This window comes from Aptenodytes patagonicus, chromosome 10 (assembly GCF_965638725.1).
Source record: "Aptenodytes patagonicus chromosome 10, bAptPat1.pri.cur, whole genome shotgun sequence".
NCBI classification, from domain to species: Eukaryota; Metazoa; Chordata; class Aves; order Sphenisciformes; family Spheniscidae; genus Aptenodytes; species Aptenodytes patagonicus.
In genome coordinates this window covers 3706009-3733291 of record NC_134958.1, presented here as the reverse complement: position 1 = coordinate 3733291, position 27283 = coordinate 3706009, and the positions used below count along the sequence as shown (strand labels likewise).

Sequence of the window (27283 nt, the reverse complement as noted above, 5' to 3'; positions counted from 1 at the left end):
GTCTTCTCCTAATCTCCAGTCTACTGGGAATTCTTTTCACTATGTATGTTCTTAACCTGTGGTAGTAAAACATTATAGTGGAACTGATGTGAAGTGGCACAACTATCCTACGAGAGTGGGTGTGTATATACATACACTGCTTTGAGGTCTTTCTGTTCAATAACCTGCATGCGTTTCTATAAGCCATCTAATTAGGCAGCAAGTATGCTTCTTGATGAAGAAATTAGGATTGATTTTGCTCTTCAAAAATGAGAGACCAATAGGAGGTTTTCAGGCCATTTTACTAGCATTGAATTATTCTCTTAAATCCAGTGCATGCATTGATCTTGGCTGCAGACAATTCAGTTTAGAGTCAGGGAAAAAATTTTACATATACAACAGCTTTAAAATTGATTGCTCTAGAAGATTGCAGTAGTGTACTGTAGCTTAAGGCAAGTCCACACTTAAGTTCAAACTCCTGTGTGTCTACAGAAGTAGTTTAAGGCCTTGGTTTACATAGAAGAGCAGTGAAAGAACATACGAAGGCTTAACCCCTAGTAGGGGGAAAAGTGAATTTAGGACAAAAGCTTGATTTAAAGAAAAAAAAAAACAGTCTACTAGGGGGTTGTCCAAGAGCAAAGATCTGTATTGATCCACTGTGAGACCAATCCTTTTTCTTCAAAAGAGTTTGACCAACACTGAGAACCAGCAGTTACTTCAAGCCCAGATGCATTAGCTTCCTGATAGGAGCCGGTCCTCCCCAGTATCCCCTGGAAATGGAGAAAGTTGTTTATCAAATTTTATGTATGTACTATCAAAGTAGGGTTTGAGGGGAGTGTTTTTGTTTTACTCCCATAAGATACCATACTTGCTGAGAGATGAGTGTTGGGGGTTTGTTTTGGAGAATCGTCTTTGCTTCAGTCAGGTTTTCACTTGGGCAAGGGGTGCCCTTCTGTGCAATTCAACCCTACTCTGCTTGAACAAACCCCTGTTAGGAGCAAAGCGCCCAGAATCCTCAGAAAGCTGAGGTCTTAGTCACGACTAAGGATGCACTTCACTTGCTTCTGTGCTACTAAGGAACTAAGCCGGAACAGGTATCTGTACCCGGCTTTTTTCTGAATGATCACAGCAGCTCTGCCTGCTCAGAATTGAAATACTTACTTAAGTAGTGCGTTCCAATAGAGAAAAGGCATCATATCGGCTTTCATATGGTACATGGTTACTCTCTCCTTACTCTGGTCAATGGGAAAGGTCTCCAAAGGCTGACCGTCGTAGTCAAATTCTGCTAGAATCACCTTGTTGTAGCCTGTTACTAGCGGGCAGGAAGTGTATCCATCATACTGCAATGAAGAATACCCCTTCTCATTAATCTGAGCAAAGTCTAAATGCTGAGGTATTACTGTCAACATTCATATTTCAAAATGAGTTACTAGGAGGTTTCCACATTTATAGCGTTAATACCAGTGAGTTTGGAAGGCTGCTAAGCCAATTATGGTTTAATAACCATAACACTAAGCCATTTTATCTCAAATGTAGATTGTTGGTTTGCTTAACAACATTGCTTAAATTAGAACTAACCTAGAACAATAGGGCTTTGTGTCATTAATTGCTGGTTATTACTGTAACCAGCAGAATAGGTGACCAGTAGATCAGGATGAGAGCTGGTGCTAGCTTTAATAAGACAGTATATAAACAGGATCTTGACTATAGCTGTAAGAATTTCCAGAGGATTGCAGGAGTATGGATGATGATACTCGGGTTAGTACCCCAAGGAATATTAATTTAGAAGCCGTATGTAAAATGAAAGCCAAGTCTCAAAGAGAAATTTCAACATCGTTATAGGCTTAACATCTTCTGTAGTACAAAACCTTCAATTCAACTCCTTAAAAGATCATGTTCTGTACAGAGGAGGCAAGTTTAACATAGTACAGATGTGTAAAGTTTGCAAGGGTTTTCTTGGAGTAGGGATTAGATTACGCTAGTCAACAGTTTTTTACTCTAAATAAATCGCCTGCATTGGTGAAGAACCCAGACTAATCAGCTTTTCAACTCAGAAGTCAAGGAATTAAATAGATAACGTTTTTAACGGCAGTATCAAGAATATGAATTGCGCAACTAAATTATGACATACAGTATTTAGCCATTTAGCACCCCAACTGCTGATGCAAAGCCCTTCCTGTCTTCTGGTTCACATGGTTTAGCTGTGTGCAAGACTTCCTGCATAAGAATGGAGAAAACATTCAAGATAACTTCTCCCGAAGACAAGATCTGTAGGTACCTTTTTAGTTGGCAACTGGTTCTTCATTACCAGGGAAATAGTTTTATCAAGCACTCCAGACTGGGCAGCTACATAAGAAGGAAGGAAAAAAGGGTATTAAGGCTTTGTTTCAGGCAGCAATTACTGTCATTACTAGAGCAAACACTACTAGCCAGGCATTTTGTTGGGACAATTCAGCTGTAATTGAACTTACATGTCAAGTCCGTTTGGGAAGTTTACGGTCCCAGATAAGGGGAAAAAAAAAAATTTGGACTAATGCTTTGGCCTCACTGTTTCCAACATGCTAAAGCTTTATGAAACTTGAGCTGCGTGTTTTTAACCTACGCCCATTCTCCTATGCTACATTATACTTGTTCAGTCTTCCCAAACACGAAGATTCTGACACACTGAAGTTTTGTTTCATTTTGAGTGCTGTAAGGGAAGTATTCTAGACCCATTTGCTGGAATAGTTGGCTAGACCATTCCTCACATTACACCAAACGTACTACGTAGCCTTTCTTTTTTTTGCACACCAATAACATACTGTATTGCCTTTCTTTTTTTCCACCTTCTTATCTGCATTTTTGTTAGTTGTGAGAGCATACGCCTGAAGTGTTTGTATATTGGACCCTGTGGCTGTATGGACAGAACACGTGATTCTTCAATAGTGACTTATCAGTTAGCTGACACATACGCATGAGCTGCTGAGATAAGAGCAGAAAGTTTTGTTACTGAATGATGACGGAATGCAAGAGTAGTACACTCATTTTATGCCATTCCGTGAACACAGAATATAGAATTGGTTCCTCCGTGAGGCATTTGGAACAAGAGAACTGTGGCTTAATGGCATCAGCATGGTCTGTAAGTAATTAGTTAGCCCAGGAGACTTCAGTCTTTTTGAAAGCTGGAAATAATTGAAGCCAAGACCTGAGGAGTAACAAACTAAACAAAAAGCTTACTGTGACTCCCACACTTTTCATTACACACACATGCAACTTTACCTACAGCTGCAGCAGTTTTTGATGTTGGAAGGTTGGTGCAGTCTCCAATACCAAATACATTAGGATACTTTTTATGTTGCAGAGTTTCCTTATCTACATCCACCCAGCCAATTTCATCCGAGACAGAACTGTTGATGAGTACATCGGGTGGCCCCATTGGGGGTGTGACATGAAGCATTTCATACTAGGCGGAAAGAAAAGGCACTCAATGGCTAGTTTATCAGAGCAAATCATATCTGTGTTGATACAAGGCAACAAGAGCAGTGTGGAGATGGTTTTCTTGGTTTGTTGTGTTGTTTGTTTTTTTTAAAAACACAAGTACATAGCATGAAAATTTGCTCTCAAATTTGAAGTGCATCCTTTTATTAACATGAACCTTATCGGGCAACTCCATTTAGACTGGCATAACAGCAATTTGCCTTCCTCCATATACATCTGAGACATTCCCAAGTTACACTAACCAGGCATACAAGACTCCAGGCATAGTTTATGAAATATTTTTTTCTTCTCTCCACCTTAGTTTCAAACTTTTTAATCTCCTAAAGTTAGAGATGGTACTCTTGGGAGGTAACAGCAGTATACAACGAAGCAGACATTATGTTATAGTGTGGCAGTTATGTTACGGTATACAAGGAGAAGAAATGGGACCAAACTAGAGGTCTGAAAGCTCCTGACCTGATGAACTTCAGTCACTCCGGGTTTGTCCAGGTTTTCAAACACAGCTTCCTGCTTGTCTGCTCGAACTTCTACAAGGTTGCGCTTATAGTTAACAGCAATATTCCTCTCCTTTATTATTTCGAGCAATGCATCAGCATACTTCTTAACACCAAAAATGACACCAAGTGAAGTGTTGAACATGATGTTTGCTTTGGAACGTTTTCCTGTCTGCACAGAGAGATCTAATTAGCCTTTTCTATTAAGAAACTGTGACAAGCTAGCAGAGACAAAAGAACTATGCTGCACTACTGAAAAGCTGATAGATCTATTAATGCAGTTCAATTATTAATGAAGTATTAACGTTAGAACTCTCGAGATACAGTTATTTCACACCATGTTAGAAGCTAGACAAGATAATCTTTGCCCTTTCTGAGTGAGGTACTGAAGACACCCCCCCCCCCAAATCGCTAGTGAGAAGAGGTGGATGCAATTCACTGAGGAACTGCTGCATGCAGGTGAAGCACTTGTAACAGCTTAGCATTATATAGCTTTCTGAAACCGTCAGTTCTATGCATTATTCAGATACTTGCCCAGTAGATAGCTCATGAAACTTAAACACATATGAAGCCTGACACTTCCACTTGAAGATGTCTTTTGTTTCCATTGTGCTTGCTTTAACAGCCTAGCTAAGACTCCTCCTGCTGCCGAGACAGTGCGCCACAAGGAGCAAGCATAGCCACTTTTCAGACTAGCAGAAAGACAAATGGCAACAGGTATTAGGTACTTAAAGCAACAAGAATTACTTATTCCAGCCAGCATTATTTTAGTGCACCACCTGAAGTTATAAGTCAGGCTGAGCACAGTTGTATATGTACCTCGCCAGAAGCAGGGTAAGCAGTTCTTTCCTTATGGATTCTGAATTCTACAAGTTTCTCCAGTATTAAATATATGCTAAGTATTTACGTACAATTCAGTTAGCTTCATTTATTATACATTAATAATAGAAAAAGCAACTCAGTCACTTTAATTTAATAATCCTGAGTCACACTCCTCTTGTGTGGTTTTTATTTGTTTTAAAGATCATATGAAACCCTTCGAACAAGCCTTCTTTCCAGCTGTGGGAACAAGCACTGGCAGAGAGAGCAAAATACTTACTTTCCTCCAGTAGGCCTCTGATAAATACATGATCTTCTGAGGAGCCCCTGCACACTTCACTGGAGTATTTGGAAAAGTGAAGATAGCATTTCCTTCCTTGAAATCTTGCAAAGCTTTCCACGTTTTCTCTACCGTATGAACTGAATAATTGGAACCTATTTTAGGGTGATGAAAACCCTCAGGCAAGCCTTTGATCTAAGAAAATGAAATTAAGGTTTAAAGTACAGATGGCAAAAATTTTGTCATCATTGTCAATTATTAAATGCAGACTTGAGAAATAGCTATTTAAGAAGCCTCCAGCAAAAAGAAAGCCCATACATACTTGCTAGTTGGAATTTTTGAAAATAAGCCTAGCGATCAGATATTTCCATTAGATGATTGATTTAGTAGATGTAACATTTACTGAAATGACTCTGGTCTGCAACATTTGTAGTGTAAGTGTTCAGTGCAGACCCAGACCCGAGTTTTTGTAGACTAGCGCGTGAAATTCAGAGTAAGAATATATAAAGTCACTGCCACATCATCATAAGTAAAAATGTTAAAAAAAAAAAAAAAGAGGCATTATGAAAATTTGTAAGGTGAGTGAACCTTTTCAGTAGTCAGCTGCAGATACCTGTATTTCCTAGGGTTGTTTTAACTCGACTGTCTCCAATAATTATTTCCCTACTACTCCTACTATGCCTGAGCATCCGCTTATGAGAAAGGGAGTTGTCCCCATTTCAAAATAACGGATTGCAGAAATTCTGTGAGAAAACTGAGTCATGTTACATGCACTGCAACGTGTTTGGGACATCACAGCTTACACCAGGAAGTATGCTGTTGGGAAGACAAATAAGAGAAACCATCCTTCTTTTTAAACTGGCCACTTTCGCTTTAAAGCCATATAAATCTGTTACTATGAATTTTATTCACTACAGAGCAATGGCGATTAACTGTATTACATGGCTTCTGCTACTGAATACTGAATTTAGTTTTCTCAGGTTGTACTGCAGACATACGAAGACTGAGAGGGTCGCTGAACACAGTGCAATTCCTCATTCCGCTGACCTAATCACCAGAATTTATCTGGTGTGACCGTAGTTAACTAAGACTAGCTCTTGGGTTATGTATGCCTTGAGTATCTCTTTGAATAGCTCCCAAGTATATACTATCGGGTACTACATCATGTTCAGGTCAAGTTAAAACCGCTGGAGCCAAATCGCTCAAACATCTTGCCTTTGTGTTTTCCTCCTCCTCCATATCGCTATGGTCATTCTTGTGCCATACGGCGGCATTAACATTTTCCTCTGAGTGCCACTGTATAAAGTGTACAGGAAACATAACAGATGGGAAGGGCCCCAGGGCCTATTTAACCACAAGCGTGGTAACTCAGCTGGTTCCTGAAGTGCATCCTTTAAGAAAGGTGAGGGTGGGTCAAATTAATTCTGCAGGACAGATTTTACTGACTGCTCTGTGTTCCCCACTTCTGTTTACATTAGAGATGCTTCAGACTACAGCCAGCATACCTCATTATCTCATTATTACAGGCTGCCTTTAAGTTCTGCATTTAACTTGCTGCCCCATCTGCTGATATTACCATAGAGATGCAACAAAGCTGTCTTAAAAGACCTTCCCAAGGGTAATTTGGGTTATTACACAGAGATCTGTGGAAGCAGTAAAGTCATTAGGCTGTCTTCTGGCTCTTTCATTTGTATTAGCGTTCAATACCGTGCAGTAAAAAAAGCGTACTGAAAAGCCATTTACTTTAGTGAATCATAAGGGTACGTGATGCCATTAAAACTAGTAAAAACATGATTACTGTAAAACAAATACCTTTTCGTAATGGAGACTAATCCCAAGGGCAATTATCAGATACTTGTAAGATATCTGTTGTGTAAGGGCAAAAAAAAAAAAAAAAAAAAAAGTATTTTAGACAAAAACCAAAACATTACCTCAAAGCAAATTTAAGTTATCTGACAGCAACAGAGTCATAAGGGAAGGAGATATAGGGAACATTAGTAAAGTAAATGTTAAGCTCTAAGAACAATTTATTGTTAAAATGTAACTGCATTACACATTATACACACAGCCTTTGCTGCACACAAAAGCGAGTGTTTGGAGCAAAATACTCTCTTTTGTGTTCAGTTTACTATAAACAGGGAAAAGACTTATGATAATGATATTTTAAGTTCATGTTATTCTAACCTAGTTATCTACAACAATTTTTACTAGAAACAGATTTTAGGATCAAGTACTTCTCATACGACTAAGTGGAATTTCCTGGCCTTCTAGATGCTGGAGGAAGGTCTTGCCCAATAGGCAGTTCCAAGGGGTTCTGCAGGAGGTGGACAGACAACTCATGACATTGAATAAGAGACTAAGAATAACGTGGGGTTTTTTTTTTTCCACATTATTACCTTGACATCGTTCTCCAGCCAGACGCAGTTCTTATCTGGATCCAATGCTGTAACTCGAGATTTGATCCACTCAACACCTTTAGGCATTACGCTTCCTGTTGGACGCGCAGAAGTTGCCAGCTGCTTTGCACCACCACCAACCAGGGTCCACAGTGGCTGATAGTAATGAGTCTGAAAGAAATGTTCAAATGGACATTTAAGAACTGTTTAAAGGGACTTTAAGATGAAGGCACATCACCTCAAATAGGAAGCAATGTGCTCTTAACATTGTATTATTCTTAACAAAAGAAGCTGTAAAAATAACCAAGAGTTTTGCATGACAAAGCTGGAGGGATGCGTGCATCTCTATCACGGAGCAACAAATTTAGAAGGCTTTGCATGAAAAGATGGCTAGTTGGCTTCTTCTCCACAGTTAAAAACATGTGAGGTTGAAGAAGGATGAGAATCAGACCAATCTGGCCAGATACGTAAAACGCTTATTCTTTTTGATGCTTTACGTCCGAGGAAGACTTACCTTACTTGGCTCAACAACAGCCACGTTTCCTGCCCCCACCTTCCTCTTCATCCGAGCACTCATGGCGATTCCACCAGTGCCTCCACCCAACACAAGTACTTCATAATAATCCTTGGCAGCGCACCTGGCTGCTGTATGTAAGCCGAAGGAGCTCATCTTCTGCATTCCTGGTTTCAGCAGCCATACGCCAGGACGGAGACAGGAACAGGAGGACACTACTCCAATTGCTGACATCCTTCAGTTAGCGGGAAGCTACAAGATAAGGAAAGGCACCAGTAACAATTACAGAAGGTAGAATTTATATTTATTTATATGCCTGGATGAGTCTTCAAGGCAAGAATTATACTACTAAACTTTTGTTGCAGCTAAACCACTAATTTGCAAATGGATTGTAATCACTTTGGGGAAGAAAAAAAGAAAAAAAAAAGTCAATCACGGCCTCTGCCAGGAAATTGAAGTTTCATACAAGCAAATGAATTCTAACAAAGCATAAGAACATTTTGTGGTTATCGTGGCAGGAAGGGGTATCTGATCCTATAGCACAGGCAGTGCACATGCTGTAACTCCAGCTGTAATATTACAATCCTGAAGAGATGAGTGCCGCAAAAAGGAACAAGAATTTGCTAGGTGTTGTAGATCACTGAAATATTGAACGAGGTAGTTGTGTGAACACACTGAGTGCCATTCCACTAACTGTCATATGTCAGCCAAACGCATCATTACGTTTGTATTTTAACGTTAGGATGTACCAGCATACGCACACATCAGACACACCCCTTCTCGCTGCCTCTCGGGGGTGCAAGCATGCCAAGTTCTATGGTGCTTTGAGCAAGGACATGTGTATTAGTGTATTCTCGCAGGAGAAGCAGCGAGCCCTAAGCTCGATAGGAAAATCAAGTTCAATGAAACAAGAGTTTACATCTTCCTAGATCTGGGATCTTTGAGTATACCCAAAATACTTAGTTCTCTACCCATGGTCACCTCTTAACTTTTATATCACCAAAGTAGCTGGAAACGAAGGTCAGAAACACGTACTTATCCTTGCTACAGCTGCACCCTGTCACCTGACAAATGGGAGCCAGAACCCTAAAGCACGATATATCTTGACAATTGCAGCACCAGATATGCAGTTGCGTTATCTAGAAGACAGTCAAGGTTATCGCACGTTCCCCTCCCTCTGCTAGAATGAACAAGAGCTTTTCCTGTTCTAAATCCATTGTTTGCACACGCTGAATATCAGTTTTTCGCTTTTCAGTGATAAAACAAGTATAAACTCATTTTAATTCAGTTCCTTATTGCCACATTGCCAATAAAGAATGAGTAAGCATTATAACCTGAAAAGCAACTTACGACAACACTTTCCTGTGTTCTATACCTGCTCCCCTTTGTTTAATTCCTTGAGTCATCAGGCAAGAGTTCCAGCTTTTTCACTTAAAAAGGGTAGAACTCATTTATGGTACTTACAGGCAGGTGTTTGAAAACTAAACTAGAAACCTCAAATATTTTAAAGAAAATCTTCCAAGGTCAGCTTCAAAAATTCTCCACCATGCTCGATGTAGTTGAGCAATTCATTCTGCACCTTCATGTGCTATCGTAACATCCCTCATCCCCGCGTACCCCGAATTCTTTATGAAGTCCCATTATTAACCCCTACAGTACAATTAATTTGGGACAGAGAGGGAAAATCTCAGAAGTGTCCACTGTAAAAACTATTTTAATAATTTTGTTTTACAGGAAGTTTCCAAGATGCAGACATTCTTCCCATCCCCCCCCTTCAAAAAGAAAAAAAACAACTGTAGAATAAGTTAGTTTCACTTTAGAAGGCTGTTTATCGTGTATCTAGTGCAGGCAGTGATTTAAAGATGCAGACAGACTGCTCGAGCAAGGGGAGGAAGTTGTTCTAACCCTAGAAATAAAAATTACCTGATGGAGATGTGTGCTGCTTTCTCCTAGTCGGAGAGAGATGAATAGTGAAGAGTAAGTTTTGCAACTTCCGTTGGCGAGATGGTTTTCAGAGGGACATCCTGTTTCTGCAAGCTCACGAACGCAGAGTTTTGCTTTGGGTTTTATTAAGCACGCAGAACAGGCACAGTGGCCAGCTGGTTGACAATACCAAGAGAACAAGACTTCATTTTTGTAGTGCGAACTAAGGAATAATTATCCTCTCTGACCAAACAGATTTTGAAGCGAGCATGCTTATAAGCACACACAACATACACCTTAACTAACAGCAGTCTAATTGATGAGAGTGCGGTACTGTGTTGCTGTTCAGCTGTTCCAGAGTATACAGAAACAAACAATCTGAAGTGTCATTTGTAGACAGCTGTTTTGAAAAGAACAGCAAAATCCTTCCTATTAAGCTCCCAAGTTAGACAGCAGCTGTACAACTGAGCCGGTCAACAACACATCAACCCTCTACTTTGGACACTGGAGATAAAGGAACGGGGGAATTATAGAACAAAAATGAAGGTAAAGGGGAAAATTCGTAGTTAGCCTCGTGAACTGAGCTGAAATTTTAAGCTTTTACGAGACCATTTTAACACACAGCACACTTATCAACTGTCATGTTTTATTGTGCATAGTTTAAAGGATGACGGATATTAGCCTTACATAGCATGAAGTCACATTTCTAGTGAAGATCCGTATACAAGTCCTGGAGCGCTGCCTAGAAGGATGAAGCCTGCAAATACTTCTCCACCTTAGTGAGGGCTCTGCTTGGCCTGAGACAGTTCTGCTGTTTAAAATTAGTTCTGTCACCAGGAGAGGTAAGTCTGTTCTACGAATGCTTTCAAGACACGATGGTTTGTTACAGCCTGGGCAGCTTGTGTAGCGCTACTGCAGCACAACTCACCTAGCACCACATAAAAATCAGGGCCACGTGACCCACAGTAAGTCCACAAAAAATATCATTTCTACCAGGAGAGCTAGCATTTCAAAACTTCCCCCCCCTCCATTTTTAAACACAGATTTTTTTTTTTTAAACAGACTTAGCTTGAAGATAGTCAGTGACTGTCACACCTCCATTCATAAATCTTTTCCCTTTTACTGTAAGGCTATTAGTTTGCATGCTTTTAGAGTAAGTCTGATTAATTAATACTGAAGAAAACGCACTTTAAAAAAAAAAAAATCACAGTTAAGACTGACCAGGAGAGCTCAGTATTATTTAGTGTTTGAATGCCGTTAAGCAGCTTAAGGTAGTACAAGCATAAAAATAGTGACTTTTCAGTTAAAGAAAAAAAAAATAGAAAACACTGTTTTCCAGAGTTAGTGGCTTATATCCCTTTAGGAGATTGAGAAAACAAACCATAAGGAACTACCTTCATCAAGCTGTTCTTAAAAAACAAGTGAATGACATTTCTACAAGCATCGTGGAGGAAATGTATTGGTTACCAACTTATTTAAACTTTTCTTTAAAGAAGAACTTTGCTGAAAATAGGCTTATTTTAATAATAAGTATTTATTAATAGGTAATGCATTACAATTTAATATTTTTGTGTATTTTAACCAATTCCAATCTCTATTCAAGAAAATAGCAGTTTCAAGAGAACAGGATAAGTGTTCCTCAGCCAGTTCTGTGCAGAACCCAAACCAGAGCAGCTAAAATCCACCTAACTGCACTCGTTACACCTTTTGCTATAACCTACCATCCAGCCCATAAACAAGCTCAAAGTGTAGAAGTTATCTGTGGCTACAGTTCTCCATGGCCACAAGTAAATAAAATCAACCTCTACGCAATAAAGACATGGACAACAAGTCAGAAATACAATGCTGGCAAAATCACAAGAGAAGTGGTTAATTACAAGCACTGAAATTCAATCTCTTCTCGCATGCGCTTCCTGGGTCCACGAGCTGATCTGACACGGAAGGCGCCTGGTCACTATTAATTCTGCAGTATTACCTACATAGAGGAGGTATCACAGAACAGGTACAACCTCAGGGCCGGGGGACACACGCAGAGTACCGAGTGCTACAAGCCATTCTCTTGTCAGGTCTATAGAGTCACAGCCAGTAAATAAGCCTTGAGAGACCAAACATTTAACTGAAGCATGACACCTCACACAGAGACACTCGGGACAACTACACTTTTTTCCTCTCTGGAGTATCTGTTGTATGCTTGGCTCCCAGATCGACAACTTCACTGGGCCAGTTTCTGAACCACCCACCGCAGGCAGTTAGAACAAACGAACTTAGAAAAGTCTTGCTAGCAAGAGTAAAGATCGTTGCAACCATCCTCTGAACAGTTGGCCACAGGTTAACGGTTTAAATACTCCACCCACGCACAAACACTCAGCAGCTCTTCACCCCGTCGCAGAGCCCGCGGGCCCCCGCATTTCCAGCTCTCAAGAGGGAAACCCTCGCCGGCCCCCGAGGCAGCCGCCCAGCGGGTCACGGCGCACAGGTCCTCCCGCCGCTGCGGCCGGCGCCCCAGTCGGACATCCCGAGGTACCGGGGCAAGCGCAGGCAGCCCTGGCAGGTGCCACCTTTCGGTAAAGCCAGCTCCACACCCAAGGCGACGTACGGCACGACGCGGCGCCGGCCGCTGCCGGGCACCCGGCAGTTCGGAAGAGCCACGGCTGTGGGCGCCGCAAAGGACGCGCGAGGCCGCTGCTGCACCCCGCTTCTCCTCACCCATCCCCCAGACACCCGCTCCCGCAGGGAGCCCCGCGCAAGCCCCAGAGCGGGGGTGCTTCCCCGGCCGCGCTCAGCGCGGCCCTCCCGCCCCCGGGCCGAGGGCCGCCTCCCCCCTCGGCCCCGCTCGCCAGGGCGAACCCGGGACCTCCGCTCCCTCCGGCAAAGCCGACCCCCTCGGCCCCGCTCGCCAGGGCGAACCCGGGACCTCCGCTCCCTCCGGCAAAGCCGACCCCCTCGGCCCCGCTCGCCAGGCCGGGTCCCCGTTCCCCCCCCCCCCCGCCGCCCCTCACGCCAGGGCGGGCCGCTCGGCCCCGAGCTGCGGGCCCCCGCGGTGGCGGTGCCCCGCACTTGCCTGCCTGTTGCGCCGACAGCCGAGCTCTGAGGAGGAGGAGGAGGAGGGCGGGGGGAAGGACCGCGCCGCCGCCCCGCGGGCGATAAGCGCCGGGTCCTGTCAGCGGGAGCGGCGGGGCGGAGCTCGGCGGCGCCAGCTGCTGCCGGGCAAAGGCCGGTGTCCGGCGGGCCCGGGCCGGTGTCCGGCGGGCCCGGGCCGGGCGGTGCGTGCGCAGCAGCCGGTGGTCGCGAAGCCGGTTGGGCGCGGCGCCTCCGCGAGGTGCCGGGGCGGCCGGGCAGCCCGTGCTGCTAGCTTTCAGTCAGACACCTGGTCTCGCTTAAAGGTCCAAAACCCGTCACCGTCGCTGCCAGCACTCAAAGGAAAGCTGAACGGATTTCAGCATCGCAGCAGCTGGGCCTGCGGGTTTGCGTCAATCTTTTTTCCCCTACATGTCCTTCCATCTTCAAACCTATCGCTCTTCCAGCTTGCCGTCTCAAAAATCAGACTTAAGCCTGGAATCCCGCCACGTTAAAAAAAAATACATGAAATATTAAGAAACAAAAATAAGTCGAACTGTTAGAGTCCTAACCTGAAATCAGGGTGTGGCTCACCTGGATGCATGGAGAAAGAGGATCCTTTCAGCTGAAGTACAAGCAGAGAGCAGGGCTGCCAGTCTCCTGTTTCTATGCAGCCAACTGCAGCCCACTGCTGAGCCAAGCCTTAAAACGTTTTCCCCTAAGACTTTATAGGGCCTTTGATTTATGGCATGGTGACAGCGTGAAGTAATAACAGCTATTAATCCACTAAGTCACGTTTGTCAAGCCAAAAAAAGTCACACGAAGATTAGCGCTGAAAGTAACGTACAAAGACAAAATTACTTATGCCAACTCATATGCATCAAGCAACCAATAGATCCAAACCACGTGTCAGGCCGTTTCCTTCTCAGGCTCAACCTTCCCCTCTCGGCACAAAGTTTCTGCACAGGTAAAACTGCTCAGCTGATACAGAGCCAATTGCGGAACGCTATAAAGAACGGGGGAAAGGAGTTAAATGGGAAGATACCGCAAGGCTGTTCCACTGTCAGCGTGCAACTGAGAAGCAGAAGGGAACGAGGCATTCTGCAGGGTGCCCATTTGCAGAGCAGTACGTGTGTCAGTCCCCTGGCGCATCCAGGCACACACCTTGCAATCGTATCCTGCGCTTCCGAACAAGAACGGTTTCTCTCCCAGCTCCACAGTTGTCATTCGTTCAGCACAAGTGCATCGCCACTCCTCACAGCCAGCCAGCGGCAAACGGGCTAATGCTCTCAGCGTGCTTGTGCCGCTCGCCTTGTGCTTTGTGTTACTTTGGACGTCTATGTGTAGAAAAGAAACTTTTCTCAACTTACGACTGAAGGCCAATAATCATAAAGTCAAGCCTGACAATTTACCTCTGTTCTCACAGACGTTCCCTGCCAGGTACAGAGGTTGTTGGAGATGGGGCCACAGCACTTAACATCTGAATTAGGATGACTCATTTTGCCTGCTTGGAAAAACCCACACTATCATTCCCAGTCAGCGGCTGTTCTCACAAAAATACACAAAATAAGTCCAAGGAGCAGGTTTAGCCAAAAGATATCATTAATTTTGACAGGGTACAAGTTAGCCTTTCAAAGGAACTTCTCGGTATGTAGTAGTTCCATACACGTATGCGAGGTTTCTGTAACGCTTTCCACAGCTACGTAGAACCAGCTACACCAGACTGAAATGTGTAAACATAATAAAAGAAAGCCCAAAGTTAAAAGGCCTCTGAAACAAACAGTTTTTTTTCCTGTTGCTTGCATAAGACTTGGCACATCTAACACTAGTTTCACAGAAGATCTGCACAACATTATTCTACACGAAAGCGCTGTCACATAAACAAACCCTCCCTCCCAATTTTAGTCTAATGCCTTCCCTTTTCTCACCTCTGAGCGCATCTGAAAACAAAACCCTAATACATGTACTTCTGTAAGTTTTGAAAGAAACTTTAACTCCAATCCTAAATCTGGACCCCGCCAAACCCTGATCTAAACCCAGCTGCATATTCGGCTGGCACCAGCCTAGAAGTCCCACCTAGATCCACTTAGCGTAGGTCCCTCACTTCAGGCTGACCTAAACCAAAGCCACGACCACGACAGTAGCTGTAAGCTAGTGACCACTGATACTCTGGTACCTGAACTTTATCAGGTTACCTGTAAGCAGCAGCCCTAATCCTTAATCTAGTGGTCCTTTTCTACAGACAGAAAAAATAGCAAAACAATTAAATATGAATTAATTTAGTTACCAATTTAAAAACCCAAAACACTTACTAGATCAATAATTATTAATAAATAAATGACCTCTGATGGCAGCGCGTTCCCATGTAGAGGCAAAGGCTCATTTTTCAAAGCTGCTGAACACCTACACTTTCATGGATTTTACTGGACAGAAAATGTACTGGGAGAAGACACAGTCAGTATCTTTAAAAACATGACATGGAGATTAGATGTCTTTGTTAATCCATCAATACAAGCGACTTCTCTGAAGAGAAAAAACCCCATGGTTTACAGTCACATCTTTTAAAACACCCAAACTTCCCATTTTTCTAATTTCTAAGAGCTTCCCGACTTCCTGCCGCCAGCTGCCCTGGTATAGTCAGAGTACGGCCTTTTTCCTCATCTCTGCCCATGAGAAAAGAAAGTTGTTTTGGTTTTGGGGTTTTTTTTAACATATATTTTATCGGATTGTCTTTAAATATTTTAATATCTTCTTTATGCTCCCACGCATATTTCCCCCACAGACTAATTACAGAGATGGTCTGCAATTTTAATAAAGAAATTACTTAAATGAATACCTTAACTTAGGAACAGAACGCCTAAACCAAACGTGAAGAAACTACTCACCTGTCGCACAGAGCCCTCCTGCAGCTGCAGGGAGTGCTGCCTAACCCTCCCACAGCAGCAAAGTCCAGGCAGGATGAGGGGGTGGAAGCTGCTGCGCGAGGGCTGGGCACGCACTGCCCGGCTGCGCCCTTCCTCAGGGCCACTGGCACCCCAGGGTGGCCGCGGGCTGGCCAGGCGGCTGGGCTTTCCTGGGAAGCCCTGTTCATCGTACTGACCCCTCCACACAACATCTACACCTCTGCCTGGGCTTAGACTGCGAGTTCTCCAGGACGGGGATTATTCTTCCGTGGAAAGTGCCTACCTGATAGCGAGCACAATCTCCAACCAATTCTAGTAACACTGGCTGATGGAGAAGAAAAGCAGTAATTCCCTCACATCACCTTTGATATTTTTTTTTTGGCGATATTCTTCTGCTGGCATACCTCTAAATCAGCATCTGTAAGGCTAACAAAAAAGCAGCAGTAGTAAAAGCAAAAAAAAAAAAAAAAGGTAGCAGCAGCAAAACAGAGTAAGAAATCCGTCCTCGTGCATAGTTTACCGACATGACTTCTACCCAATTGTAAAGACTGGAAAACCAGCAACTTCAGTGGAGCGCTGAGGGGCTGAAACACCGGCTTCAGGTAGCGGGGTGGCAGAGAGTTCACATTGACTGTTCTATTACTACTCTTGCAGGCTGTATTTACACAGGGGGATATTACTCCTCACAGGAGTCCCAAGTGACAGAAGAAAAGCGTTGCTCATCAGGGCAATAAAATATATTGCTAATTTACAGGTATAGTGTCTTGCTGACCAGTACGTGTACAGAGGATCTTGCTTTCACAGCAGTGCTGGGATGTATTTTCATTGCAAGACACGAAACAAACAGATCGGCCGTAACTTTTGTCTTACAACCCAGTGTGAATGACAGTGCAAAACTGATTACTTCTGTAAATTACTGCTTTAGAGACTATCGCCTTTGCATGCGTACAAATTTTGAAGTTATTCTTTATCAAGCTTTAAATTATTTGCTTCATTGAGTTGCAAGTTTGTAAAAGCTGAATACATTTGTTGCAACTTTTCCGTTTGCCAAGCAGGGCGTTTTATTTCCTTTCTTAAACCCCGTGGCTTGACATCGTGGAGATAAACGGATAGACAGGAGCAAAACCAAGAAGGAAATAAAAACCAAGAAGGAAATACTGAGTTATCAGGTATGGCCAGCATCTGTGCTTTAAAGCTACACGACACTTCATGAAGAACACATATTACGGACTTGAGCTAGTCATACCTCCCAGATCGTGGCCGCCAACAGTTACTGCCTGGAGGAAAACAGTTAAAATCCTCCACGCCAGCACTGTTGTGACACCGTCAGGTACCAATGGTAGAGAAGTTCTTCCCATCAGTTTTACTTTGATCATCTACATAGAGAGTATTTGAGAAAACTAAATTTGTCACATCGTAAGAGTTCTTGGCTGCGCTGGTATCACAAAGGACTGGTTCGAAGACATACAACGGCGGCGGAGGGGATGTGAACTGTCCAGTTTTGGTCCCTGTTTTCCTGCAAATCACTTTGCCAAGGACTGAGAAAAGTAAAGTACAAGTGTACTTCAAATTACTGGAAAGCAGTGATATTTGTGCCAAACCCAACTGTTTACTTCAACTTAAGCTTACACGTTGATTTAAAAATAAATCAAATCATCTTTGCTACTTTCACGTACTGCCTTACTAAGAAACTTAGGGCATACTGCCTATTTTGCCTAGCATGAATAGCCATATTAATATTTATGCTGCAGTAATTTGTATTCTTACAGATTTACATCACAAAGTCCAAGTCCTGCCGAATTTTTCACAGTAATTTAGTTATATTCACACAACTAGTCCAACAAAGAACCAGTCAGATTTAATGAGGTTAAAAAAAAAAAATTGACTCCTGCAAGGTGAGGCATTAAGGCGTCAAGCTCAGAATTAAAATAAAGAACAGCCAGCAGTGTTGCAAAGCAAGCAGCAGGTGGCAGAAAGCGTCTACTGAAGCATAATTCGGAATAAATCGGCCAGAGAACTCTCTCAGATGCTAGAATCCCAGCAGAACAGCTACAGAAACAAGCTTTACGTTACTATTTATGCTATTATCACTTAGGTCACAGCGCACAGAATAAAACCAGATAAAATATTCTGTAGCCATTTTCCAAGAAGAAACAAATATTTGTCTTATGAACATGGCAACGCTACCTCTATCAGTGAAAAAGCCAGATTTCACCAAATTAAAAATTGGCTCACTGTACAGCTATAGATGGGGGAACCCAAATTAAGCATCCAGGCTAACAATAGCAAAGCTAAAAGCATGGGAAACCAAGATTCCCCAGTTCGCAACGGTAATGCCTAAATTTGTAGAACCTTACAAAAGAAAAAATTCAAAGTTACTGCACAGTTAAGTGTCTTACTTCTGCTGCTATGACTTGATAGTTTAAAAACAAGTAAGTACACCGAGTATGAAACAAACAGTACAAGAGACTGTTTTAAAGCTGTCATTTTATCTGTTTCTAAGAAAGATGCAGCTAGCTGCGCCTCCCCATGTGGATGGAATAGAAAGTCAGTAAGAAAATGTCCAACGCTACCACATTTATCTCCTCGGTAAGTCACTTTTTATAAAAATCAAGCAAGACTAAACGTACACAGTAATAGAATGACTCACTCTAGCTGTGCATATCGATGCAAGCATACAAGTTTAGATGCCAGTATCGCTAAATTAATCCAATGTGGCATTTACTTTTTACGCGTTAAGACACAAGAGAAGCATTCAGAAGAACAATATCCTATGGAGGTAATGAATCGTAGTTTTGACTGAAATAATTTAAGAGCTCATTGATTAAAAAAAAAAAGTTATGTAAACTGACCAAACTTCCCCCTATATATGTTAATTCATTTTTTCCCCTTTATTACTGAAAGGTCATTTATTAAAATTAGTTCCTTATTCATACAAAACTCAGATTTTGCTACAGTTTTATGGGGAAAGTTATCAATTACATTTTTACGTATGCATACGATTCCTCAGGCAAGCACTGCAGGCTTTTATTCCTTTGATCAGAAATTATTCCAAAGAAACACTGAAATATGCAATCGCAAAAGCATCAATTTCTATGCTTAGAATTCTGTATTTTCAGCAAAAGTAGCCATGATTTTTGAAACAAAACAAAAAAACCCTTGCAGTTCTTTGGAAAAAACCCCACAGTTCTTCACAGAAAGAGACCACAGCTTGAAACACTAAACTGGATTCTACACGAGGGAACACAAATCAAGAAATACCACGGGAATTTAATCCCAATTTGGATACTGAGGCATCTGGTTTCATGTTACACTTTAATAAGAACTGTTTAAATTCCCAGAATCTAATGTTGAAATTACATTACAAAATAAAGTATTTAAACAATATTTAGTTATGTACATTCTGCTCCAAAAAAGGACTGTGGAAATTCTTTACATTTCTCTTAGAAATACATACAAACCACAGCACAGGGCAAGAATCCACTGGCAATTGATAGACACAAGTCACTTAAAGGAAAAATACCCGTGGAAAGTTTTAATCTATTACTGCTTCAGTAACAGCATTTCAGTGTCTCTTCAGACTACGTTAAGTAGTTTGTTCTCCCGGCCTCAAAAGATCACCCAGTTTACCTTGCATGTCGGATGACTACTCATTAGAGTACATCTTTCACAGAAAAAGATGACAAATATTAAGAACAGGAAATTAGGAGTTCAGAAGATTGTAATACAGGAGAGTCCAGGCAGGTGTACCCTGTGTAAATCATCTAAAACGGAAGAACAGGGAAAATTGACTGTGCCCCTCGGACACCTTACCATACGTATTTTATGGAAAACTTCACATAGCTTACCCTTCATCTTACTTCAAAACATGCCACTTACATCGCTACTCAAAAGATAACATAGATATAAAATAACGAGTTTGTTAGACTGCAGGAACAAATAGTTTAAAGCTCTTTTACCAGTCTAGACAACATACACCAAGTGCTGCAAGAACGCAATTACATTCAGAGAAATGGGTATCAACCTCCATTCCACATTTATCACCAGCGTACGCTAATCATCATCAATTTGGGTGAGGACAGCATAACAGAAATTCTCTTACATAGCCCCGAAGTGCAAATGAATAATTTGTTAAGGAAAAAAATTCCATGCAGTAGTTTTTCCTACAGGTAACTGAATTTCACGTGAAGTGGAAATTGTTTAGTTTTGGTTGCGTTTTATTTTGTCACACACAATGAAGAAACAACAACTTCTAATCCCACAGAAATCTGCTTAGACCACACAGTCTTCCTGTTGAACCATTACAGAAGCAACATTTCCCTGGTTTGACTCAAATGTTTGTGGAAGCACAAATTCATTTATCTTTGCATTGCGCACACATCAATTTTGAGAATCTTTAGTGTTCTGCTTCCTCCCCCCCACCAAGCAATTCAGCCGGGAAATTATTCAGAAGTTACTTTAAAGCTGTTCTTAAGTGACTTCCTGACAAAAAAATAAGACTGCTGCAACCAAGTGAGCTTTCAGGCAAATACGCTGGAAGTTTCTTCAGTTCATTAGAGACAGACCAAACTAAGGCTGCACAAAGAGTCAGTATTTATGAACCAGGGCATCGAAAAGAGATCCCAACTGCCCGAATCAAAGCAGTTTCAGTGAAACAGGCGGCCACTCAAGTCCGGGGATGAGAACCGAACTTTTAACTAGTATTCTGTATTTTGTCTGAAAGACATGTATGCCAGTCACCAAACACCTCTCAGAATTCTAAACACCAGAAGAACAGATGAAAAAAATGGATAGGTATTTAAAACTGTGATGCCTAAGTTCTCCTATATACATACATATAAAAAAAATTAACTTACATTATAATAATATCAAACTGCATAATATTACAAAAGAAGGCAACCTGAATGGCCGAAATGAAAAAAATTGAATGTTACCAACCCTATTGTCACCCTTCTGGAATTTATAATATCACAGAGTAGACTGTTGCTAGTAACAGCTATAGCCCGGTTTAAGCAAAGTCTGCCGTAGTTCCAGAGAACGCAGAAATGATTAATTTGGACAAGTTGTTGCATGCTCTGCTTTCACGTCCTCCTGGCAGGTTTTGCTGTTAACTGCTTCTCTCTTTCAAGTTCCTTCTCACGTTGCTGTTCTCGTTCTAGTTCTTCCTTCTGCCTCTTTTGTTGCAGTTTAAGTGCTCTTTTCTAAACAGAAAAGGCAAGAAAATAATTGTAAGTTTTATAGATGTATTTAAGCTGGAGCTACAAACAAAATCACTCGCATTCTCTTAACATTATCTCCTCCAATCCACCCTGCTTGTGATTGAGCGTTGCATAAACTGTCCACTACTTCTTCCTCCCTCCCACTTCCAACTTACCGTTCAGAAACGGTAAGTCTGTGATCTACACAGGGAAAACAGAACTGGATTCCCTTCAATCTCACTAAAAGTCATCCTTCGTCTATACCAGACAAGGTGTGTACTGTGCAATTTATTGCCTCCAAGACAAAATCCTTTTGTTGAACATACTGAAGGACTAATCTTGCTGGAACGTAACCAGAGATGGCCTATATAGCATGAAGTCAGTGAACTTATGCCACTGCTAATATTACATTAAATAGAAGGAGAAATTCTTACATTCATGACCATCTCGTTTTCATTAAAAAGGCACAGAAAGAGAAACAACAAAGAGAACTAGTTAGAATGGAGTAGATTAAGCGACAGAACAAAGCATGGTTCTTATACCACCTAAACATGATGACGACACTGAGATTTACTAGTTCAGATGCGTAAGTTGCTTGAGCACAGGTAGTGAAAGTTTAAAAACATACATGGTTTGGCGCTACTGGAAACACCCATTTAAGAAAAGGACTGAAGATTCTATTTTAATCAGAACTTTCAGCATGCATCCAAAATAAAAGTTAGATATTTAACTATGTATTAATTGACTTCTATGTTGGAAAAGAAAAATATTTATCCCACTCACTTTTAACTTTGATGTCTTCTCATGGAGCACCATCATTTCATTTCTAATATTCACTAACTTGTTGTGATAGTGTTTAGCTTCTGAAAACTTAAAAAAACATAACAGTTAAAGCAGTGACTGTCAAGTTGGAATAGTTGTTTTATAAAGCTACACAGCAAAACAGGAAATCAAAACCATAGGGGTTACCAGAACCGTTTGATAATGGATTAAACATGTTCAAGTTTATATATAAAGTTTACGTTACATGTATTAATATAGAAAACTACCATATCTCAACAGGTACACCCAGTAATCTACCGAATTAAGATTCATTAAACAGAATAAAAATATTACCATTTCATGCACCGTATATCAGTGTTTTGTGCACCCTTCCTGCTAGTCTGGGGAGGTGCACAGAGCTCATGTCGGAGCCTCAGTCCTACCGAAAAATGGCATACATTTCCTTCGCCTACTGGTTTTGAACAACTAGACTTACTACCACTGGCTGACTGAGCCTGCTCTTCCTTCCCAGTGCCCTTCCTATTTAAGGGAAATACGCTGGTTCCGCACCCTCTCCAGCAACAATTTGTCCCGAATATCTGAACTGGTTGGTTGTCTTCCTGTAGGCCATTAAGAAGAAGGAAAATATGCAAGTTGCTACTAATGCTTCAGCAAGAAAATCTACACTAGTAGAGATTTAAGAAAGCATTAACGGTACTTACCAAAGCATTGATATCGAGAATGGAGTTACACTCTTTGAATTTTGAAATTTCTTGTTCTAATGTTTCTAGTAATACCACTTGGTTCTGTCTGAAACAAAAAAAAAAAGATGCATAAAACCAAAGTAAAGCAGCACATATGCTTTTCAACCAGCCCTTTAAATAAATAACACTTTTGATCATAACAATACAAATACATGCTTCCCAATATCAGATTCCTCTCACGCATCGCTAGGTGATTTCAACAAAGACACAAGTAAACGGTTTTAGAAAAATCCCAGCTGAGTACACACAAATTCAGCTGGCATCATACAGCACGGTAAGATATCCAGGATGAATATCCGAAAACCCTGGACAGGCACCATGCAGGCTGCAGTGAGTAAACACCCCAGGTTGAATGAAGGGGAAAAACAATTAGCTCTTGACTTTCCACTCAGCTGCCTCTGCATCATGCTGCAGGACTAAGTTATTTCTGTACAGAACTTGTGCGGATCCCTGGTGCTTATTAAGGATCTTCCATCCCACACAAATCAGCTAAAGTCTTTCCAGACACAGGCTGTCCTTGGCAGCAGCATAACCACATCATGCATCGTGAAACCCAAACCAACGTACCCTGCAAAACCCGAGACGGCTCTGTGTAAAGCCCTTTCCAGTATCTTTGCACCCATGGCAGATCCAGTCTGCGCTTGAATATAAACTATTCTCAGTTACCAGTGAGATGCCAACGTACAAAGAATTCTTATCTTTTTAGCTCCTTAATTATATTTTCCAAGTACATCTTTTGCAACACAGTTTAGAGACTGGACAACGAACAATATACCACACTACAAGCTGCCCTGAGAATGAACTGCATCTCTGCAAACACCACGAATCTAGCTTTCAGCAGAATTTCCACTATAAAAGTGAACAAGTATTCGAGAAATCTGCATGTCTTCTGCTATACCTGGCTTCGGGTATTTGAATGTTCTAGCGTTATACACTCTTCAGTCAAAGTTCTGATAGGCTACGCTGCAGCTTATACACCCCCCAGTACTCCTGCAAACCACTTCGCTATTCAGGATGCTATAGTCAGAACACAGAAACGCTGCAATAAACTATATTCCAGTTAAGGGAAGCTAGAACATAACACTGAAAAAAGCAGCAAACAAAGTATGCGCAGGTTTTAAAAATTTGCTTACGTAAGTTCCTGTAGCGCTGATTTTGATCGCTGAAGATCAGGCAGATAATGAGAAATTAATCCTTCAGTTAGCTGCTCCACAGCTTTCTCATCTATTAAAGGCAGATCTTCTACTACTCCTTCATCTGGAGATGCATCACCAGGACCTACACCAAAGAACAGCAAGGTTGAGTGTGACAGGTCAGCACGCACTTCAAGTCTGCCTACAGCAACCACGTTCTCCTGTTTAAAAATCAAAAGCATTTCAACACTGAAGTTATAATTCTTTGCACTTCATCAACTAAACTGTGCTTCCTTTTTCCTCCCCGTCTTTACCCCTCCCTTATTCCCAGTCCTATATCGTAAGCTTCCCGGTGAACGGTTTTATCTGAACACCAGCAGAACAGAAAGAGGGAAACGGAGTATTCCAAAGACATCTTATAAAAAAACCCAAACAAACCTCCAAGTACTCCAGTCTACTGAGGAAAAAAAGGGCAATATCAGTTGTTGCGGCTATGAATCAAGAATACCTAACCATTAACGCCCACCCTTTGCTTTCAAAGTTAGGGAGTTAAACCTAGGTCTACCAAATAAAGGTCTTAGCCTTTCACCCAAAACATACCAAGACCTCCTTCATTAAAACACCACACGCTGAACTCCAAAAGTTTGCGGGAGTCGGTTAACAGTTACCGCGAATAAAAATAAAAATCTTTGATCTGCAGGCCACGCCGCGTGGGAGAAAGCGCCGACAGCGGCACGCGTCTCGCTTCCGAGCGAGCCCAGCCGTGAGGCCTTCGACCGCCCGCCCCGGGGGCAGGCGGTGGAGCCGAAGCCCGGCCTCGCGGCGGCGTGCCCCGCGGCCGGCCGCCGAGCGCTCCCCGCGGGCCCTCAGCTCGGGCCCCCGCCCGAGCGCCCCCCCGCCGCCTTCGGCTGCCCCGGCCCCCTCCTCGGGCCTCCCTGCACCCGCCCTCCGCCCGGGCCGGCCGCCCCTCGCGTACCCAGCGAGCGCCCGGTGCTGGCCGCGGCGGCCGCCGCCGCCGCCTCCTCCTCTTCAGGCCGCTCCGCGACGCTCATCGCTGCCGCTCCCCGCGACGCCCCTCTCGCGGGGCAGGAGGCCGCCCGGGCCGAGGCCGAGGCTGCGGGGGGGAGAAGGCGGGGGCGCAGGGCCCGGCCGGGCGGCGGCAGTCCGGCCGCCCTCACCGAGCGGGACGGCAGCGCGCCCCGCCGCAGAGCCCGCTCGAGGCGTACCCGGCTCGAAAGGCCGCCGCTCCGGTTGCGGAAATGACGTAGGGAGTGACGTTAAGAGCCCCGGCCGCTCGGCGTCACGGCGGCGGCGGCTGCCGCTCCGCTCCGCTCCGCTCCGCTCCGCTCCCCTCCCCTCCCCTCCCCTCCCCTCCCCTCCCCTCCCCTCCCCTCGGCGGGCTCAGGGCGAGGGTGCGAAAGGCGGCGAGGGCCCGGGAGGAGCCGCCGGTGCCGCGGCCCAAAAGACACAGGCAGGCAGCTGGGGGGAGAGCCGGCCCTCCGGTTGGAGGGAGGCGGGAGCCTCCGCAGGACCGACGGGCCGCGCGTCGCGGAGAAGGGAAAGCGCCGAGTGAGCGGGCGCCCGCGGTTTTCGTCTCTCCGCGGAGACCGGCTCCGCCGCTGCTTTGGTGCCGCGGGCCTGGCGGAGGGGCGACGCGGTCCGCGGGGGCCGAGCTGTTCCCGTTACCGGGGAGTAAGGGCTGCCGGGCGGGAGCACGCCCCGCGCGGTCCGGCGAGTTCTGCTTCCGCGGGAAAACCCGGCCAGCAGCGCTGCAGGGCGGTCTTCCTTCGGGACGTACCCCCTCTCCTGCGTTAAACAAACTCGTATTTCATTCTCCAAAATCACGCCGGTTATCCGCGACTTTTAGCTTTCGTTCCGTAGGAAGTAAAATTCCGAGGGCCGTTCTTCGCCTCTGCAACTCCCCCAGCAGTCTTACCACGGTCTCGCGCTCAAAGCGAGCAAAAAAAGTTCAGTTATTTATCAAAAGTTGAGTTTTTAGGAGGGTTGGAAACCTATTTATGAGCTTGAATCTAGACTGCGTGACATACCGCTATCAAAAAATCGAATACCGTAAGTTCCGCCTCTTGATGTTTTTTAAGTTCTGCTCTTCTGCTCTGCCAGTATGCACGTGAGGCGGCTGGATCTGCTCCCCGAAATCAACTGCCGCGGACGTTGAGACCTCTCCCTCGCTCCTTGAACGGAGATTTAAGGATTCAGACTCCCAACAGCCTGTAAGAGTAATAACAGCTTGCAAGTATATATTTTTTAAAATTTTTTGATGAAAAAGCACTTTTATATGGTGCGGTAGGGTTTATATTCTTTTTTTCTCTTTTATCTCTAGGGGCCTTTTCAGGAAAGGCGGGCACAGCTACGGAAAGAAACCAATGAAGGGACCACTCGGGAGGTGTTTGAATGCAGTATTTCCATAAACCCCCAAACCTTCAAGATTAAATTAAATCCAGGTAGTCCCACCAACGCTTTCCAGAAACAGACCGAGGCAAAAAATGGACTTTTGAGATGGTCTGTCATCCTTAAAATCGACGCTTTTAACAACAGGATTGTTGCAAATTCGTTTATATTTTTCTTCATATGTATATTCTAATTAACCATTGATCACAATTATGACACTATTCTGTCATCAGATTAAAAACTTACCCGTTTTTCTTTCTTTTGCTTTAAAAAAGAAGCATCAAAGGCCTGATCTGAAGCCAGACTGCAACAACAGGAACTTGTCCATTAACTTAAACAGACTCGAATCAAACTCTGAATTACAACTGGGTAGCAATTTTACCTAAAAGTTTCTTTCAGTGGGAAGAAAAGAAACTTTTTTTGAAAGCTTCACTGGGAAAGACTTCTCAGCTTCCAGATGGAATTTCTAGTAAGAACAAGTGAGAGAATCGCTCTGAAATAGTCTCACTTGAGATGTGGGCGTTTCAGATTTGTGCTCCTGCTTTGCCTGTTCCAGGCCCTCCCACGTCTTGCAGAAATAAGACTAAGGATTGGAATATAAAATTGGTATCTGTTTTTCTAGACAAGTTAAAATTTAACTATTTATCAACCCAAATGCTCCAAAAAAGAGATCGATGGGAAGCCTCTCTTGTCCCTTTTCCTCTACAAAATGTTCTCCGTTTCACGGTAGCTATTTCCCAAGTGCACTACCAAGTTCATTATCCTGTGAAGGATTAGGTAAGGTTTTATTCTAAGAGAAGAAGATGTTTGAAAAGGAAGTTAAGTGAACCCTGAAATAAGGAACATAAACATTTCGTTAAACTAACAAAAAGCACAGTTACCTGCTGGTCTAAATATTTAATTTCAAGGAGTTGTGCAAAATCAATACTAACATTACCATTGTTATCTAAAAACAAGATACTACGCAACAACAAACTCCATAACCCATGGAGCCGTACAATGAAACGGCTTCAGTTAATCAGAAAATCATGCCGAGGACATCTCTGTAGATGAGCTGAATTGGATTTATAGTCCCTACACAGCAACAGAGCTACCCAAAGGAGACTATGAAGAGCCTAGACTCTTTAGCTGATGGCTCTTCTACCCATCCCTGGGCAACAATGTTCGTGAATCTG

The 27283-nt window shown here is 43.2% G+C and overlaps 2 protein-coding genes and 1 long non-coding RNA gene across 5 annotated transcripts; 1 reads left to right on the top strand and 2 right to left on the bottom strand.

Moving 5' to 3' along the window:
- Nucleotides 1-262: 262 nt before the first annotated feature.
- SQOR (sulfide quinone oxidoreductase) lies at nt 263-13054 on the bottom strand. Of its 2 annotated transcripts, none has more exons than XM_076347829.1 (10): nt 12944-13054; nt 7960-8211; nt 7446-7616; nt 6862-6915; nt 5050-5244; nt 3913-4122; nt 3238-3421; nt 2258-2325; nt 1141-1319; nt 263-749 (listed from the first exon to the last, which is right to left on the bottom strand). In XM_076347829.1, the coding sequence occupies exons 2-10, from the start codon at nt 8191-8193 to the stop codon at nt 692-694; spliced, it is 1353 nt and encodes a 450-aa protein (XP_076203944.1). In that variant the 5' UTR covers nt 8194-8211; nt 12944-13054; the 3' UTR covers nt 263-691. The 2 variants fall into 2 exon arrangements, with proteins under 2 accessions (XP_076203944.1, XP_076203945.1); XM_076347830.1 differs by lacking the exon at nt 12944-13054 and adding an exon at nt 9883-10928.
- A 5729-nt stretch (nt 13055-18783) lies between these two features.
- Nucleotides 18784-24918, bottom strand: BLOC1S6 (biogenesis of lysosomal organelles complex 1 subunit 6). Of its 2 annotated transcripts, none has more exons than XM_076347827.1 (5): nt 24676-24918; nt 23700-23844; nt 22525-22612; nt 21824-21910; nt 18784-21043 (listed from the first exon to the last, which is right to left on the bottom strand). In XM_076347827.1, the coding sequence occupies exons 1-5, from the start codon at nt 24749-24751 to the stop codon at nt 20924-20926; spliced, it is 516 nt and encodes a 171-aa protein (XP_076203942.1). In that variant the 5' UTR covers nt 24752-24918; the 3' UTR covers nt 18784-20923. The 2 variants fall into 2 exon arrangements, with proteins under 2 accessions (XP_076203942.1, XP_076203943.1); XM_076347828.1 differs by lacking the exon at nt 18784-21043 and adding an exon at nt 22299-22422.
- A 178-nt stretch (nt 24919-25096) lies between these two features.
- On the top strand, nt 25097-26359 carry LOC143164836 (uncharacterized). Its single transcript, XR_012996154.1, has 3 exons — nt 25097-25170; nt 25821-25930; nt 26041-26359. It is a non-coding gene; the product is annotated as an uncharacterized LOC143164836 (long non-coding RNA).
- Nucleotides 26360-27283: the final 924 nt, after the last annotated feature.

What these genes read in the sequence shown, in the direction of transcription:
- SQOR (XM_076347829.1), bottom strand. Translation starts at nt 8,193, where the DNA reads ATGTCAGCAATTGGAGTAGTGTCCTCCTGTTCCTGTCTCCGTCCTGGC. An exon ending in CAGAGGCCTACTGGAGGAAA is followed by an intron (nt 4,123 to 5,049) that starts GTAAGTATTTTG and finishes CTCTCTGTGCAG; the next exon opens with ACAGGAAAACGTTCCAAAGC. An exon ending in AAAAACTGCTGCAGCTGTAG is followed by an intron (nt 2,326 to 3,237) that starts GTAAAGTTGCAT and finishes CTTCTTATGTAG; the next exon opens with CTGCCCAGTCTGGAGTGCTT.
- BLOC1S6 (XM_076347827.1), bottom strand. Translation starts at nt 24,751, where the DNA reads ATGAGCGTCGCGGAGCGGCCTGAAGAGGAGGAGGCGGCGGCGGCGGCC. An exon ending in CAGCACCGGGCGCTCGCTGG is followed by an intron (nt 23,845 to 24,675) that starts GTACGCGAGGGG and finishes TCTTTGGTGTAG; the next exon opens with GTCCTGGTGATGCATCTCCA. An exon ending in AGAAGACATCAAAGTTAAAA is followed by an intron (nt 21,044 to 21,823) that starts GTGAGTGGGATA and finishes TTTTCTGTTTAG; the next exon opens with AAAAGAGCACTTAAACTGCA.